General features: G+C 52.0%; 1 protein-coding gene across 1 annotated transcript in view; it reads left to right on the forward strand.

Annotated features, from left to right (window-relative positions):
* Positions 1 to 3,557: 3,557 nt before the first annotated feature.
* The window catches only part of IGFBP2 (insulin like growth factor binding protein 2), a 28,671-nt gene continuing 15,206 nt past the window's right edge, over positions 3,558 to 17,022 (forward strand). Inside the window, 1 exon segment of the mRNA NM_174555.1 lies at positions 3,558 to 3,975. Within this exon segment, the coding sequence (NP_776980.1) occupies positions 3,558 to 3,975 (418 nt within the window).

Here is a 17,022-nt window from a genome sequence, read left to right on the forward strand (position 1 = left end):
GCTTGGGTCAGGCTTGCCTTTACTACTGCTCTTTAGACTCGGCTCATCTTTTGTTAACCAGAGGAGTATGCCAGCCTCAGAGGCTGCAGTAAGCAAGAGGTATGCAACTTGAACTGAGTAACATTGTTTTGTTGTCATTGTGTTTATTTTTATGGTTGCTATCTATATATGGCCATCCATCAATACTGCTTTTCCATTTATGGTAGTGATATAAAGTTGCATTAAAAAAAGCTTTAAGTAAAAAAGGAAAAAAAAGGGGGATTGACTTTCATTAAGAAAATATTATGTAAATAATAGTACAGGTGGTACTTAGTTACGGTAAACCTTGTGAGGGTGGGGTTTGTGAAGCACTTTTCAAATGGAAAAAGGCAGGGATTAGGGGGAGGGGAGTAAACCAGTTGCAGCCTGTCCCTATCTCTCAGGGAGTCCTTACTGCCTCATCCTTAGCAGAGACAGGCTCTCAGGACCGGCCTAAGGACATCACAGAGGAACTCATGAGAAATGAAAAGGTAGATATGCTCCATGGGGCTAGGAGCTGAGTACCTGGGTTCACTCAGGATTTATCCATTCTGTGTGTACCAGGCGCCGTTCTAGGCCCTGGGACTGCAGTGATGAACAAAATGGAGGAGTCCCAGGCCAGCTAGTAACCTGCGTGGGGTCTTGGTCAAGCCCTTGCTCCTCTTCTTGAGACTTCAGTCCACTGAAGATGTTCTGTGATTGAAGCCTCAGCAGAAGCTGGTCTTTCTGGAGTAGGACTGTGGACTTCAGGGTGGTTAGGAAAGGACTTCAAAAAGATGGGGCTGCTGGTAGCGAGTGAATGTGCATACACAGGGAGGAGGATTACTCTTAATCAGGGAACAAAGAGAACTGGTGGAGGATCTTCAGACTCATCAGAAAGAAAACTTTCATTGAGCACTTGGCATGTGTCAATTAGCCTTACTTTGCCTGCTCATCTCCATGGTTCTTGGCTAAGAGATCAAGAACTTCAAAGGAGATGGAAGAAGACTGTGTCTCAAAAGATAAGTGAGGAGCTGAACGAATGAATGAATGCCTCTCCTATCCTCTCAACAGTGTCATGATTGAGCCTTACCTTTCATCTCTAGCTACTGGTCACTGCAATGGCAACTGATTATCAGGGCCCTGAGAGGAGTATTTCCAGAGACCATACTTTTCATTCATTCAGTACATTTATTGAGTGCCTACAAAGTGCGAGGCACTATATTTTAGACCTGTTTCCTGTCCAATCTGGCAGCTACTTGCCACATATGGCTAGAAAGTGTTGAATTTTGGCTAGTTCAAATAGAAATGTGCTATAAGCATAAAATTGGCACTTCCCAGGTGGCTTAGTGGTAATGAATCTGCCTGCAGTGTAAGAGATGTGGATTCGATCCCTCACCGAGAAGATCTCCTGGAGAAGGGAATGGCAATCCACTCCAGTATTCTTGCCTGGGAAATCCCATGGACAGGGGAGTCTGGCAGGCTACAGTCCTTGTAGCTGTAGCCCAAGTCTACAGTCTGGGGTTGCCAAGAGTCGGACACAACTGAGCACACACAGACACATAAACATAAGATACACCTCAGAGTTTGAGAATTTAGTATGAAAAAAGGAGTGTTAAATCTCTAATAACTTTTAATATAGACTACACCTTGAAATGATATTTTAAAGAAACTAAATAAAGTATATACTAAAATGGGTTTCATCTATTTCTTTTTACTATATTTTAACATGACTACTAGAAAATTGAAAATTGCACATGTGGTTCACGTTTGTGGTTTGCAATAGATTTTTATCGGAGAGCATCAAGCCAGAGTGTATCTACTCTGAAGATGCTCAGACTCTAACGGATGAGACCAATAGAAACAAATGTTACAAGGTTGGCACAGGACGCTAGGGCACAGCAAAGAGTGACCAGCAGCTTCCCATGCCTGTCTCTTCTTAGTTCCATCAGATCTGCACTAGATACAGCTCTGTGATTTCCAGAAGTCCAGCTCTGTCTATTTCACTCCTCTGCCCAAACACGGATGCTGCACCTCCCTGCCCATTATATGAAGCCAAACCTCCACCCAAGTCTGGATTTCCTGCCAGTCCTCCCCCTGCCTCCAAGCCTTCCTTTCTTCATCCTTGCTTTCCTATTTTCAGGTCCTTGCTATAGCTGGTCCCTCTGCTCAGGATGCCCTTGCTATGCCTGTATGTCCCCTGGTAGAATTCCAAGCTTCAATTTAAATTCTGATCCACCCCTGCAATCCCCATCACCTTGCCATTTAAATATTTCTCCTCCTCAAAGCCTCTGACAACCAGTTATTTGTTCATCTCACCAAACTCACCCCCATAACATTGTTGGTTCCTTAAGATCAGGCACTTGCCTTCCTGGGGCATGGAGCTAACTTTCAAGGCCAGGTGGCCACGTGGAAGGGTGGCATGGAGGTATTGAGAAATTAGACCCAGGCTGGAGGCAGTTCAGTGGTCCTAATCCCTACCAAGAGAATCTGACAAGAATCTTTGTTAGGGTTACAAGAGATATGTGATAATTAAAGTGGGGTCCAGTCTGGAATTTCTGAGTTGGGGACAGCTTGGATGGATGAATCAGTAAATCAAGCTGAACGATGAAGGGAGGTCATTCTTGTCCACCTGCATTTATTGGAGTGAGCTCTAAATGACCTTACTGCAGGGCATTCTCCCATACCTGGAAAACTGATCTGACCTAAGACCCCTGAAGCAGGGTGTTCTGTCCTGCAGCAAATGCCTTCAGAGCTGGAGTGGGTGTGGTGAGGCAGGTCCCCAAGGGATTCTTTGTCGAGGGAGGGGGTGTGGAGCTGAGTAAGCCCGAAAGAGGGGAGATTTCTTAGTGTCCAGAAATTGCATTTCAGGTACTTACACGTTACCAGATGCCTGCAGGGTTGGGGAATTGCAATGGTCCCTAAGAGGGGCAGTTCGGGGGGTAGGCTGATCTACAGGACGTGAACAGCCTCCTGACTCCGAAGTCACTGTCCCAAGCAGCACGTCAGCAGTGAGGGAAACCCCGAGGATGGAGGGAACAGCTGGGAGTAGACCGAAATCTACTTGAAGGTCATGCCTGACGTCCTCTGCATTCCCTCCAGCAGTGAGCCCAGCGCCGGCCGCATGGGAAGCGCACAAAGTCCTTCCGAATTGAACCGAAAACAGGAGACAAAAGCACCCACTCCTGCCCACTCCCGCGTCGATCTTAACCCAAACCCCCAAGTTATTCTCATTTTCCTGGCGTCAGGGAGCCCGGGGTGGCAGTGGGTGAAGGGAAGGAGGCCAGAGGGTGTAGGGGACCCACGTTACATGCGAGGAGGTGGGGATGGGCGAGTGGGCGTGCGCGCACGCAGAGGCCCGCGCGCGGGAGTGTCGGGGGGAAGGGGGTGGTCTCCAAAAGGGGGAGGGGAGAAGGCAAGGGGGCGGGGAGAAGCAGGGCCCTTTAGGACCCGGCTGCGGCGGCGGGGGTGGAGAAAGAAGCGGAGGAGGCGGCTCCCGCGCTCGCAGGGCCGTGCCACCTGCCCGCTCGCTCGCCGCCGTCGCGCTCACCGCCGCCAACATGCAGCCGAGACTGGGCGGCCCCGCGCTGCTGCTGCTGCCGCCGCTGCTGCTGCTGCTGCTGCTGGGCGCGGGCGGCGGCGACTGCGGGGCGCGCGCCGAGGTGCTGTTCCGCTGCCCGCCCTGCACGCCCGAGAGCCTGGCCGCCTGCAAGCCCCCGCCCGGCGCCGCGGCCGGGCCGGCCGGCGACGCCCGCGTGCCCTGCGAGCTGGTCCGCGAGCCGGGCTGCGGCTGCTGCTCCGTGTGCGCCCGGCTGGAGGGAGAGCGGTGCGGCGTGTACACCCCGCGCTGCGGTCAGGGGCTGCGCTGCTATCCCAACCCGGGCTCCGAGCTGCCCCTGAGGGCGCTGGTCCACGGCGAGGGCACTTGCGAAAAGCACGGCGATGCTGAGTACAGCGCCAGCCCCGAGCAGGTTGCAGGTAACGCGGGGCTGGGATAACTAGTTGGGAGAAACTTAGTGGGCGGGGGGAAGCCCGGCTAGCGGCCCTTCTGCAGGGAAGGAGTGTGCGGCGGGACCTCAGAGACCGTTTTAACGGAGGAAGAGCAGAGTCCTGGGCCGGCTCTGGGTTGGGGTGGAGGCGGTGGTTGTTGGGAGGGGGGAAAACCCGAAAGTCAGGTCCCGGGAGAGGAACTGGAGTTGGAGAGGGCGGAAGATCCCCGGCTACTAATTTGCTGGGGAATAATACGGAGAGAGAAGGCATCCCTGTTACCATAGGCTTCCCTGGTGGAAGGTACCCGACTTCTGTTTTGGAGGGGAGATTTGCTGGGGAGGAGGGTGCTGGTCAGATCGGTGGGAGTAGGAGCTTAAGGCTTATCTGGGGCACCACTTGAGCTGGTGGTCGCCGGCCGAAGGTTCCCGGAGAGGTCCTGGTGAAGGACGCTGCCCGGGGTGGGGGTGGGGGGTGCGGGGCGGAGGCTGGCGGGTACCGGTGACACCAGGGACCACTGGTGAGAAGGGGGCGCTAGGAGAAGGCAGCGGCGCATTGAGGTCCCTTCCTTCTGGGATTGTGAGGTGAGAAGAAAAGACTTGTGCATACTTTTTGTAGGGTGGGCTGCCTAGGAGTTAAAAAAAAGGAACGCTGCTATTTTACAGAGAGGACGAAGAAGGCGCTCGCTTTTGTGTTGGGTGGAATGATGAAAGAGGAGCATTTGGGAGGCGAGGAGACCCCAACCGTTGAGTCACTGTAACTCAAGCCAGGTCGCCGGTTGCATGCAGTCTGCGGCGCGGGCAGCCTTGCCGCTCATTTTAGCATCTGGGCCCCCGGGCGTCCGGGCGGGAGGATGCCCCAGCCCGGACGCAACTACCCTTACCGGAGCGAGGTGTCGCCCCCCGCCGTCGCATCCTAATTGACGGAGCTCTTCCTGTCCCATAGAACGGGGGCTCCGAAATTCTTTGTAAGGAGCTCTAAGCCCCTCCCCCCAAAAAGTTTTTTTTTTTTGGACACAACCAGACTATAAATATCTCACGTGTTTTTTTTTTTTTTGTTGTTGTTGTTGCGTGTTTTTTTTTTTTTTAAATTACAAAAGCCTCCTGCTTCAGTGGTCTGGAGGAAGCTGTAATTATTTTCTTTCCTCTTGGAGACAGTGGTGAAATGTGTTCACTGCCTGCTGCCGTTGTTTAAAAAGCAAGCGAGTCTGACCAAGTTTCTCAAACTTAAGAGATATTTACAAAAAGAAGGAAGGAAAAAAAGAAAAGTGACAAATTCTTGCTCCCTTCTTAGCTTCTGTGGTCTTGACCCCCTCCCCCCTGCACACCTCCCACCCCCGTTCCTTCTGCCTGCTATTGTTTTTTGCTTGTTCTTGAGAATACAAGTAGGGGTCAGAGTTGAAATCTTTTTTCGGTCGCATTTTGACCTTGAGTGCACAGCAAGTTAGGGCTTCCTCCAGCGGAACCCCTCAGTCCCTTTCTTCTGGCTGGGGCTTGCCTCCCTCCCCAGCCTGCCTGGAGGTTAACCCTTCCCTCCAGCTTCTCTTAGAAAGCGCTGATGCCAGGGAAAAGACTCTGCAAAGTCCTTTCACCGCGGGCGCCCATCCCCCCAGCCTTGCGTCCGCGGCCCTCCTCCATCGCCCGCTAGCACCCCGTGGTCCACCGGGAGGTACTGTGGTTTTCTGAACTGAACTCTGACAAACTAAACATCTCCCCCAGCAGGGTGAACTTTTGTTCAAAAGGCCTCCAAGTTCATAGAATCCTTTGGATTTTGACTGTTGTAACCAAGTGCGGTAGTACACGTCCTTCTGAAACGTTTTAGTATTTTTTTTTCGTTCTTCGTTCTGCTTACTTTCTGCCTGAAAAACCAACTCTCTTGCCTCCCAACCCCGGAGGCAGGTTAGGGTTCTTCGGAAGGGACCAGATGCGGGGAATTCTCCCATGCACTCCTCCCTGCAGTCGTCAGGGGAACTCGGGGACAATGGAGTGAGTTCACGGGAAGAATGTCACAGGATTTTCTGCCTGGTTATGGGACTCCTTTCCGCCAGCTAGCCCCAGCTGCCTCCTCTGCCTGCTCCCAATGGCCAGACAGCCGCCTTCCGCATTTTTCTCTTGTGCTGCACGTTGGGAAGAGGGGACACCAGGGTTGGGGGGCGGGGAATGTGGGGTGGAAGCTGAGTGGGTGCCCTGGAAAGAAGTGCCAAGAGCAGGGTGTCTGCAGTGTGAGGAGGGCTGGGGGGAAGGGGACACTGCTGGGCGAAGCCTGGGCTTGCAAGGGTGGGGGTGGGGGCTGGGGAGCCGGGGGTGCAGGGAAGAGAGAAGGGCGAGTTTGGAGGCTCCTGTGCAGGAGAGGGTTCTGGGCTGGAGCAGGGATTGGGATGCTGAGTGAAGAATGCGGAGGTCCGAGTTGGGTGGGGTGGCCCAGATAAGACCTTAGCACTGAACGCCACTGCCTCCACTCCATCACCCGTCTCTTCTCCCCCACTCTGAAGAATAACGCCCCCCTCCCCATCCCAGCCTGCCTTCCTCTGTGAGCAGGTTGCTTTTTGAGAATTTTAAACACACCCTTCTTATTTCGAGGCAGCAAACCCCAGCAGTTCCGGCTTTGCTGTTAGCTCTTTTGTCTTTGTTCCCAGGACTCAGGGGCTGTGCTGCTGGCTTCCTGGGGATGGCTGGGATGCTGGGGGTGGGGCTGGGCACATCAGCGGGTGCTGAGCTTGCATCCCATGGGCTGGGACCAATTGGTTTCAAAGAAACCCAGAAGTCACACGGAGGCGAGGCTGGGGGCTGGCGGGGGGGTGGGGGTTGGAGTAGGTGGGCCTGGAAGAAAAATAGCAGGGGGACCGTGAGACCTGCCTGAAGTCTGGACCTGAGAAATGTGTGGGTGTGTTCGGTAGCGGAGTGTGCAGAAGTGCCTAGAAATGTTAGGGAAAGAAAAGGAAGCAGGCCTGGGCCGGTTCGGGCCCTTTCAGAATTCAGGGCCTCGGCCGGGCCGGACTGGCTCCCTCCAGCATCTCCCCAGCCTCCTTCCCCGCCGCGTACAATGCCGGGGATTATGCGGAGGGGCGGAGCCGCCCAAGTGGCCGTCTGGCCCGCTGCACTTATAAAGGTGCTATAGAAATGTGCAGTCATTCAAAGTCCCAGGGCAGGCGGGCCGGCGGGCCGGCGGGCCGGCGGGCCGGCGGGCGGGCGGGCCAGGGGAGGCTTTGCATCTGCAGTTGCTGGGGCAGCATAAAGGGGGGCAGAGGCGAGGGCTGATTTACAGTGGTTCAGTGCAGCTTCAAAGAAGGGGGAGAAAAGCAACGGGACTTCTGGCTCAGAGCACTGCTTTGCATCTTGTCTTGCATAAATTTGCATACTGAGTTCAAACTTGTAAAATAGTCTCGAATGAGTGGGACCCACTGTCACGGATTGCTAGCATCACTACCTTCCGGCCCCCCACCCCCACCCCCTTCTGGACAGAACACCCAGAACTAGCTCTGCTAAGCCACTCTGCCTGAGTATGTTGGAAGGGGAGATGGGGGACTAGAGGGCTGCTGCTCCTGGGTTCTTCTGGAGAGACGGGAGACTTATAGTTCCTGGACTACAGGATCAAGCTGGGTGTGGCTCTGGGCTCTATGGCCTTGGAGGCAGGGCTCCTCCAGAGGATGTGACTCTCCAGGTTCTGAACCAGCCTGGCAGAGGCAGGCCGCGTTGGAATCTTTGCCTGCAGGCTCCCTGCTCACCTTCCACTCCTGCCTAGAGTTCACTGAGCTTCTTCCCTTTGTGTAGAAATAATGACCCATGGTTGGATGGCATCACTGACTCAGTGGACGTGAGTTTGAGCAAATTCTGGGAGATGGCGAAGGACAGGGAAGCCTGGCGTGCTGTGGTCCATGGGGTTGCAGAGAGTTGGGTATGACCGAGTGACTAAACAACAGTGACCCCATCTATTCCTTTGATGAGGTATTCGAGTGAGCTTTGAGGGAAAAAAAAGTCCTATATAACAGTGTCAAAGAAACTTAGAGAAACAAACCAGAGGTAAGGAGCCTCTGAATTAGGATAGGTGGTGAAGTCCAGGGGGAAAGAAGAACTTGTCTGTTGCGGACATGAGTGTCTTTCTATGCAGTGATTCTTGACCTGATTGGATCATTGAGTTTCCTGGCAGGCAGAGGGAAAAGGGAGGCTTAGATTTTCTCACTGTTTGCTTACCTTAGCACTCAGCTTTCAAATAAGCTTTTCATGCACATAGTTTCTTTGGGGGAAATTATTCCTATAGAAATGCCTGCAGGGTAGCTGTTACTCAGCTAGAGTCATCAGCTGTCAGACACTGAGGGTGACTGAGAGCGTCTCTGTTCTCTAGCCCATTGATCAGGTTAGCTTCTAGTTTCTCAGATTAGCTATTCACTGCCATGGAAAATGGAACACAATTGCTAGTTTTGATATGAGCAAGTTCCAAAAATTCTTGGTTTAATGAAATGCAGGATTGCGGGGTGGGGGGTGGGCAGGAGGGGAGGGCAGGGCAGGAAGTGCTAAAGGGAATGAGGGAGAAGCAGAAGATGAACAGGCTTGGGCCCACGTTTGGTTTTGTCCTTGGTCCTCCTCACATACTACAAAACTACCGGGAAAAAAAAAAGTTTGGTTATCACAAGGAGACTGCATATCCAGGGACCGCATTTAGTTTTAGTCTTTCTCTGCTTTCTCCAGCCTGTGAACTGGTCTCTTCTCCCGTGCTTCTCCTCCTGTGGCTCTAGAACACCTTGCTGGATGCTAAGCAGGAGAACATAGCTTGAAAAAAAATGACGTGGGAAATAGATTGGCTCAGCCATCCTCAGAGATCCAGAAGTAGATGGAGACCACATAGATAATTGGGGATTGGCATGTTTGAACCAAACCCGATTCTTAAATGAGAAGGGTGGTTAGCTGGCCGTGCAGGAACTGGGCTTGGTGGGGGGTAGAGGGGGGAAACCTTATCCTCCCAGGGGGTTCCTGCTCAGGCTCTTCTTCTGCCACAGCCAAGACATAGATCAGTGAGGTAATACTTCTAATGCCCCAGGTGGTCTGGTTGGCAGGTGTTCAGAGCCCCTCTGCTTCTCCTTGCAACCTCTGGCCAGCTCGCTGACATGGCAGGCAGCCTCCCATCTGCCCCCGTCCTGGTCGCAACCAACTTCTTTGCCTGCTTCATCTCCTGTCTTAACAGCAACCCTGTGAGAGAGGCCTTTTACCTCCATGTCACAGGTGTGGACTCTGGGGCTCAGTGGAGGGGCCACCTTAGCAGGTTAAGTAGTGAGGTGAGAAGCTAACCTGGGTCCCTTTCTTCTGAACCCCTCTGCCTCCATGGCCAAGCAGGGGAGTGGGGGCCTCTGGCAGCAAAAGCCTGTGACCCCATCAGAAGGTTTGTTCCTGGACACCTGCCACATGCAGGCGATGCTTGGGCCACTGTGAGAGGCACAACTCCTGGAGCTTGGGGATTTCAGAAGTGGAAGTGGCCAGCGTGCAGCAGCCAGGAGGCACAGAAGGGCCCCCGCACAGGCCTCTGGAGAGGAGCTGGTGGGCAGGGAATGATGGTGGAAGCAGCCTGGCCTTGGCTGGCGGATTGACCTGCGTTCTGATGCAAGCCTGTCTCTGAGAACCTGAGTGATGTGAGTCTTGTCCTTTGATGAAATGAGGATGATTTTATTTCTCAAATGGGGTGTGTGTGAGGTCAGCTATGATAATACAGAATGCCCGGCACATAGTAGGTTCTTTTAGCTGCCTTAATCTTGGTAAGCAACGTCTCCTCTCTGATGCTTAGTCAGCCAGCCTTTAAAACAAAGGCCAAACTGGCTGTGTCAGGCAGGCCACTTGTCTCTGCAGGTTGTACCTGGTGTTGTGGGGCCTCATCCTGGCATGAAACGGCTTTGGTTCAAACCCCTGTTTTCTACCACATACTTGCCACCCAAGGCAAGAGATATATTTTCTCTGAGCCTCCGTTTCCTTATCTGTAAAGGAAGAATTGATAGCATCAACTGCATAGGGTCATGTCTGGACATGTGTATGTGAGTGTGTAAAGATAAATAATACATATAAAGCCTAAGCACTTGGGTGCAGTTTCTTTTTGGGATGATTCACTTGATTTCCACCTCTCTGTCTATACATTGGAAGCATCTGCATCGGATCCCTTTTGCAGACTGTAGTGGGGCTGTTTGGAGAAAAGGTAATGAAACTGTGCTTTCGATGTGGCATGAACCCAGTTGACAGTAAACAGATGACTGAGGTCCAAGACTTACATGTTTCATGGATGAGTTAGTGAAAATCGCTCAGTCGTCTCCAACTGTTTCCAGCCCCATGAACTATACAGTCCATGGAATTCTCCAGGCCAGAACACTGGAGTGGGTAGCCTTTCCCTTCTCCAGGGGATCTTCCCAAGCCAGGGATTGAACCCAGGTCTCCTGCATTGCAGGTGGATTCTTTACCAACTGAGCTATCATGGACGCCCATGGATGAGAGGCGTGCTCGTTAGGGCTTGTGCACTAAGGTCTGGGATTGACCCTTCTTCCTCTGGCAGCTTCTTGTGGTTGTTTGGTTGCTCAGTTGTGTCCGACTTTCTGAGACTCCATGGACTACAGCACGCCAGGCTTCCCTGTCCTTCACCATCTCCCTGATTTTGCTCAGACTCATGTCTCTTGAGTGGGTGATGCCATCCAACCATCTCATTCTCCGTTGTTCCCTTCTCCTCCTGCCTTCATTCTTGTCCAGCATCAGGGTCTTTTCTAATGAGACTGTAGCGCCCAGAATGTGGATGGAGTGGCTGTGGAGGCAGAGGGGGCCCCAGAGTTTGACCCTGGACACTTGGTGCTGCTCAGAAATGGGATGGGTACAGTCGGACATTATTAGGAACTTAGCTCAGTTCCCAGAAGCAGAGTCCTGCCTTCATCTGCCAGCCAAACTCTAGGACCCAGCCCTCCAGTTGCTGGCGTTCAGAGGACTGGGGAGTCCTTGAGGCTACGTTCGGGGCTGGGCAGCACTGTCCTCCATGGATGGCTGGCCTCCACAGGACACCTTCCAGGACTTAGCTTCAGCAGACGAGGATCAGAACGGCGTGTGCTAACATGCTAACATAGGGTGTGTGCAGGATGAGCCGTTGTGTTGTCCATGCAGCCAGTGAAGACCCCATGACGCCATTTCCCTGCTCCAGGAACGTGGGTTTTCAGGTCCATCCTGTCTGAGCCTCGGGTGCCAGAACGTTGAACATGATCCTGGCAAAGAAACTGGACGTTCTGTCCAAAAAAGTGATGTTTCCTTACTCCGCTGTCTCCAGCATTGACCTCATTCCTGAGTGGAGTGGGGACTGAAGGGTTCTCAGTAGATGTGGGGGCATGTTTTCTGGGCGCTGGGGTTCTTCCTAATGTCCGATTCCACCCGTGGTCCTGGAAAACCCTCTGAATGGCCTGAGTGGCTAGTGACATGACACAGTGACTCAGTGTCAAGCCTCTGATGGAGCTTAGACCCCAGGAAGCAGAGAAGGCTTCCCGGGGAATCTGGGGTGGAGGCTCTTCTTAGACACCTTGGTGTTGGTGGTGGGGGAGGGGAGGAGAGGATAAGCTCTCCTTACAGATGGGGTGGTAGGTCTAGGGAAGTGAAATGTGTTGGCTTTTAGATTCCAGAGTAACTGCCCCCTCTGTCACCCTCATCCCCACTGTGAATAGAGTGGATGGGCCATAGGAAATTTTTTTCCCCCTACTGGAAAATGGACCATCTCTGTCTGCCCCTCCCCACACTTGGCTCCTGAGCCCTCCCTCCCCTCCCCTCCTGGGCCACTCCTGTTCCTTAACAAAGCCAGGGAAGATCTGGGCTGGCTCAGCTCCTGGGTGTCAGTCAGGACGCAGAGGGAGACCTTGCTCAGAAAGCCGGCTCCCCCGGAAAGAAATACAGAGTCGACTGTAGTCAAGAATTGTTTCCTTCCCCCCGCACCCCCCCCTTTTTTTTTTTTGCAGAGTGGAGGGGAGCATTTGGCAGCCCTTGGGGCCCCTTCTGGCTGCCAGCCCCATGTCTCTTCCTGGCTGTTGGGAGGCAGGGCAGGAGTGAAGGTTGGGGAGAAAGCGGGGCAGGGGCTGGCAGGCCTCCAGCTGCCAGGCTGGGGAATTGGCCCACAGGCTTTGCTTAAGTTGGCCCCAAGCAGAGCCTGGGGAGGCTTCTAATTAGTGAATGGGGTATAGGTGTGTCAGCCTGCGTTCATTCAAGGAACTGAGCTCTGGGAGCGAGGAAGCCCTTCGAGGAGGGGTACTGCGCCCAGGAAGGCCTTTGTAAGTTGGGGAGAGAGGGGGGCGGGGAGCGGGGGAAGGCTCAGGGGTTACCTCCTGATAGGGGTTGGGGAGATCGGTGCTTTCTAGCGGGAGTGAGCCAAGTTGTAGGACTGCAGGGAACGAAGGGTCTACCTCACAGGGTAAATGGCAAAATAATCATAATTAAATTGCTTTTTTTCCCCAGACTTTGTTCACTGCCACTAAATGCCAGTAGGATTCCCCCCGCACTCCCCCCAGCACCCGCAACTTTTTAGCCTCAGGATTCTCCCCACTTGACGGGTGAAGAATTCAAGGCTGCATTCAGGTTCCAAAGCCAAGGCAAGTACAGACCAGGATGGAGTCTGGGGCTCCAGCTTCTCATTCCAGAGCTCCATCCCATCAGACTCACACATGCAGAGAAGCAGTGAATTATATACTGCTGCTCGGAAAAGCTCCTTTTCCCTGGGAGGTAGTAATTAAGGCATAACTTCTCAAAAATCTTCTTTATGCAACTCCCCAGGGAGTTTCTTTTAGGTCTATTGTCTTGGCTTCTGGATAGAGGTGCCAAGATGCCTGTAGATGGAGAACGTACTTTCTAAAGTGCCTGAGGCCATGATAAACTGAAAATGGCAATTCCCCTGGGCCCTGCCCTTGCATTTGCCTGATAACACTGGGTGGTTTCTATTGGAACAATGGCAAGGTGTGTCAGGCGAGATAAAGGAAGGTGGGAAGGGATATGTGTATGTATGTTAGTTGGTTGCCATTCCCTTCTCTAGGGGATCTTCTTGACCAAGGGATCAAACCCGGCTCTCCTGCATTTTAGGCAGATTTGTTACCATCTGAGCCAAGTGTTCTTTAGGACGGATTGGCTTACTGGATCCTAAATGCTTTTGAGGTCGGGTAGGGGGCCACTTGGATCCTAAATGCTTTTGAGGTCGGGTAGGGGGCCACTTGGAGAAGGCAATGGCATCCCACTCCAGTACTCTTGCCTGGAAAATCCCATGGACGGAAGAGCCTGGTGGGCTGCAGTCCATGGGGTCGCTAAGAATCAGACACGACTGAGCAACTTCACTTTCACTTTTCACTTTCATGCATTGGAGAAGGAAGTGGCAACCCACTCCAGTGTTCTTGCCTGGAGAATCCCAGGGACAGGGGAGCCTGGTGGGCTGCCGTCTACGGGGTCGCACAGAGAACACGACTGAAGTGACTTAGCAGCAGCAGCAGCAGCAGCAGGGGGCCACTTATGACTGATGGCTTCCTTCTCTGGGAAGACAAGAGAGGGTCTTGTGGAGGTGGGAAGGGACAAAATGATGGGGAACAGAAGAAAGGAAGCCCTGAGGTTACACGGTCTCTGTCAAGAGTCTTCCAAGATGCCAATAAGCAAGTGCCATTCTGGTTGGTTAAGTGCTGTGGAGGGAAACCACCTGGGCTTTGGTTTCGGCTCTGCTGTTGCTATGTGACTTTGTGCCATTGGCCCCACATCCTGTGGCTTCTTAAAGTGTGAGAGGAGACAAATTATCAATCTCATGTGATTGCTTGATGATAAAGTTCTGTACACAAACCACTTAGCACAGGATTGGAAACTCAGAAGCACTTGAGAATCTCAGGGAAGTGTTTCTGCTTCTGAAAGGAGGGAAGGGCACAAACTTTAAAAGAATGACATAACCCGAGGGCATGATGTAAACTGACTATAATCAAGTAAGGCCAAGATGGTGGATGAGTTGGCTTCTATTAGCCCTTGAGCCTCAGCATATCTTAATATCTCAGCGTGCTAAACGACACACCCAGCAGTGCCATGGTGGTTCTGAGGCCAGTCATCAAAGGCCAGAAAGAGGGCAGTGGCCCAATTCCTGGAAAATCCCCACCCCTTCCCCAAAACAGTTGGAATAATCCTCCCACTCATTGAAAGAAAGTGAAAGTTGCTCAGTCTGACCTTTTGTGACCCCACGGACTGTAGCCTGCCAGGCTCCTCTGTCCGTGGAATTCTCCAGGTAAGAATGTTGAAGTAGCCATTCCTTCTCCAGGGGATCTTCCCAAGCCAGGGATCGAACCCAGGTCTCCCCCATTGCAGGGGGATTCTTTACCGTCTGAGCCACCAGGGAAGCCCAGCCCCTGAAATTACCAGGCCATAAAAACTAAGCATGCCATATTTCAAGGCCACTCTTGCCTTCTGAGATGGACCACGCTCTGTCTGTGGAGTGCGTTTCTCTCTAAATAAATCTGCTTCTTACCTATCACTTTGTCTCTCACTGAATTCTTTCTGTGATGAGACATCAAGAACCTGAGCTTCATTAAGTCCTGAGACCAGGTGTGTGATCTCAAGTTAAAAGACCGTGGGTTCAAGTCCTGGCCTGTGGGTTCAGGTCTCAATCTGAGTTGCACAGTCAACTTCCACAGGGTGTGGCTTACCTGGACCGCCGCCCTTTGCTTTGGAAAGTCCAGAATGGAGTCAGTCGTGGACGATGTTCCAGAGGGCAGTCGAAGCCTTTGATGCCATTGTTACGCCTTGTGTTTCTACCAGGGCATCTTCATTCCCCAGAAGGGAGGGTTCTTACCTGAGGCCCTGCTAGTTATCTCTGGTTCCTTTGTTGCCTCTAAACCAAGAGAGCGTAACCAAGGAAGACAACTGATGTGCTGCAGGATTATATCAGACAAGATTAGTGAACTTTTAGTTGAAGGAAAAGAAAGCATGGTGACCTATTTAAAGACACTTATTTATATTCAAGACACTTCTTGTGCTGGTTTGAGAGTGTGGCCGGCAATCCTGGACATCTCTGCAGGTTTTTAGTTTCTTTCTGCATCCTGTGGGTTCAGTTTGTCAGGCCTGGGGTATCTGGGAGTGACCCAGGGATGGAGAAGAGGTGGCAGAAGGGGAGGGTGGGAGGAGAGAAGTGGGCGGAAGCCAGTGTTTATGGCTCTCTGGGATGGGGTCCATGTGGTGGCATCAGAGCTGAGTGTAGGGACAGCTGTTTGAATGTGGGTCCCAGTTGAGGGAAGTGGCTTCTCTCTCCAGCTCATGCTTCACTTTGCTCACTGCCTTTCTCTTCTCGCTGCTCTGGGGCTTAGATGGTGAGGGAGAGACCAGAAAGATGAGAAGAAGAGTAATATAACAGGATGCTCTAGGCCAGAGTGGTGGGATGTTTTTCAGACAGTCCGTTTTCCTAATGTTTAAACACTGATTAAACACATGTACAAGCTATGAGACTGACTCTGCAGATACAGTCACACCACCTATGTAGTGCATGCTTTCTGAAATGTTTTATGTTGGAGTATAGCTGATTAACAATATCGTGTTAGTTTCAGGTGGACCGCAAAGTGATTCAGTTTATATGTATGTGCGTGGGCGCTCAGTCGCTTCAGTCATGTTTGACTCTTTGCTACCCTATGGACTGCATCCCGCCAGGCTCCTCCAGGCAAGATTACTGGAGTGGGCTGCCATTCCCTCCAGGGGATCTTCCCAACCCAGAGACTGAACCCATGTGTCCTTTGTCTCCTGCATTGCAGACAGATTCTTTACCGCTGAACCACCAGGGAAGCCCCGCTTATACATATATATGTATCTGTTGTTTTTCAAGTTCTTTTCCCATTTAGGTTACTATAGAGTATGGTGGGCTACAGTCCATGGGGTCGCAAGAGTCGGACACGACTTAGCGACTAAAACCACCACCACCACCACCACCAGAGTATTGAGAAGAGTTCCCTGTGCTATACGGTAGGTGCTTGTTGATTATGTATTTTTAAATATAGCAGTGTGTACACGTCAGTTCCAGACTCCCAATCTATCCCTCCCCAACAACACATGCTTTTTGATCCTAAAGGGGAGCAAGACAGGCATTTGAAAAAGTTGATTATTGTCCAAGAAGAAATCAAGTCAGTAGAGACGTATTTAAATCTCATGCAAGTGGCTCTTTTAGCCTTTTGATCAAGGCTCTTGGGAAGATCTTTCGTGAAATAATGCGGCTCTTTTCTGGTGGATGAAATCTCAGAAGGAAGGGTATCTCCAGTCTTACGAAAGAAAGGACAACCTTTTTCTTCCAAAAAATTGAGCACACAATATGTCTTCCTTCCTGCCCTCTTTTCGTGATAAGTACTTTTTTTAAAAAACAAAAAAAAAGCTCTATGGAAGCTAGGTCCAAGTTTTTGTCTTCAAGAAGCTCCCTCCTTCGGGGGAGGCAGGAAAAGCATGGACCCGTGGCTTTGTGCCAGTGCACTCGGGCTCCAGGGCTGTGCAGGAAGCTGAGTCCAATTACAAGGGTGCTTGGCCCGGGAATGCGCGTCCTCCACTCAGTCAAGTTTCTGCATTACACTTGGAGGGCATTGTCCTTCCTCCTGAATGATGATGTGTAACTTCATTACAGATGTGTCATTTTTTTCTGCCTGCAGTTTGTCCCTCGTTTTCGTTCTTCCCGTGAAACTCTTGGGTGGCTTCTAAGCTGGATCTCTCCCGTTTCAGGTTAAGGCTGCTACCTCTCTGCTTCTTAAGAAGCCAAAACAGTCATCTCCCTTCACTGGGCGTGAGTGGCCCTTGAGTGGCGATACCTGCATCTTCCCCTCCTTGACCCTGTGGCCCTCTTGTGCTCTCTTCAAGCCTTTCCTGATTCATTTCCCGGTTCTTCATGCTGCAGAGACCTTGCCAGGAGCCCGTGGTGCCCTGCTGGCACCAGGTAGCTCTCGTTACACTGCCCTCTGAGAGTGTAGGTGAAGTTGGCCACGTCACTGGTGCCGTCCTCTTTCAGCCATTGGGGTTCACGGAGCACCTTGTAATTACTAGATGCCCCTGCTTGACAAGGAGGGGT

The sequence above is a fragment of the Bos taurus genome, chromosome 2 (assembly GCF_002263795.3).
Source record: "Bos taurus isolate L1 Dominette 01449 registration number 42190680 breed Hereford chromosome 2, ARS-UCD2.0, whole genome shotgun sequence".
Taxonomy (NCBI): domain Eukaryota; kingdom Metazoa; phylum Chordata; class Mammalia; order Artiodactyla; family Bovidae; genus Bos; species Bos taurus.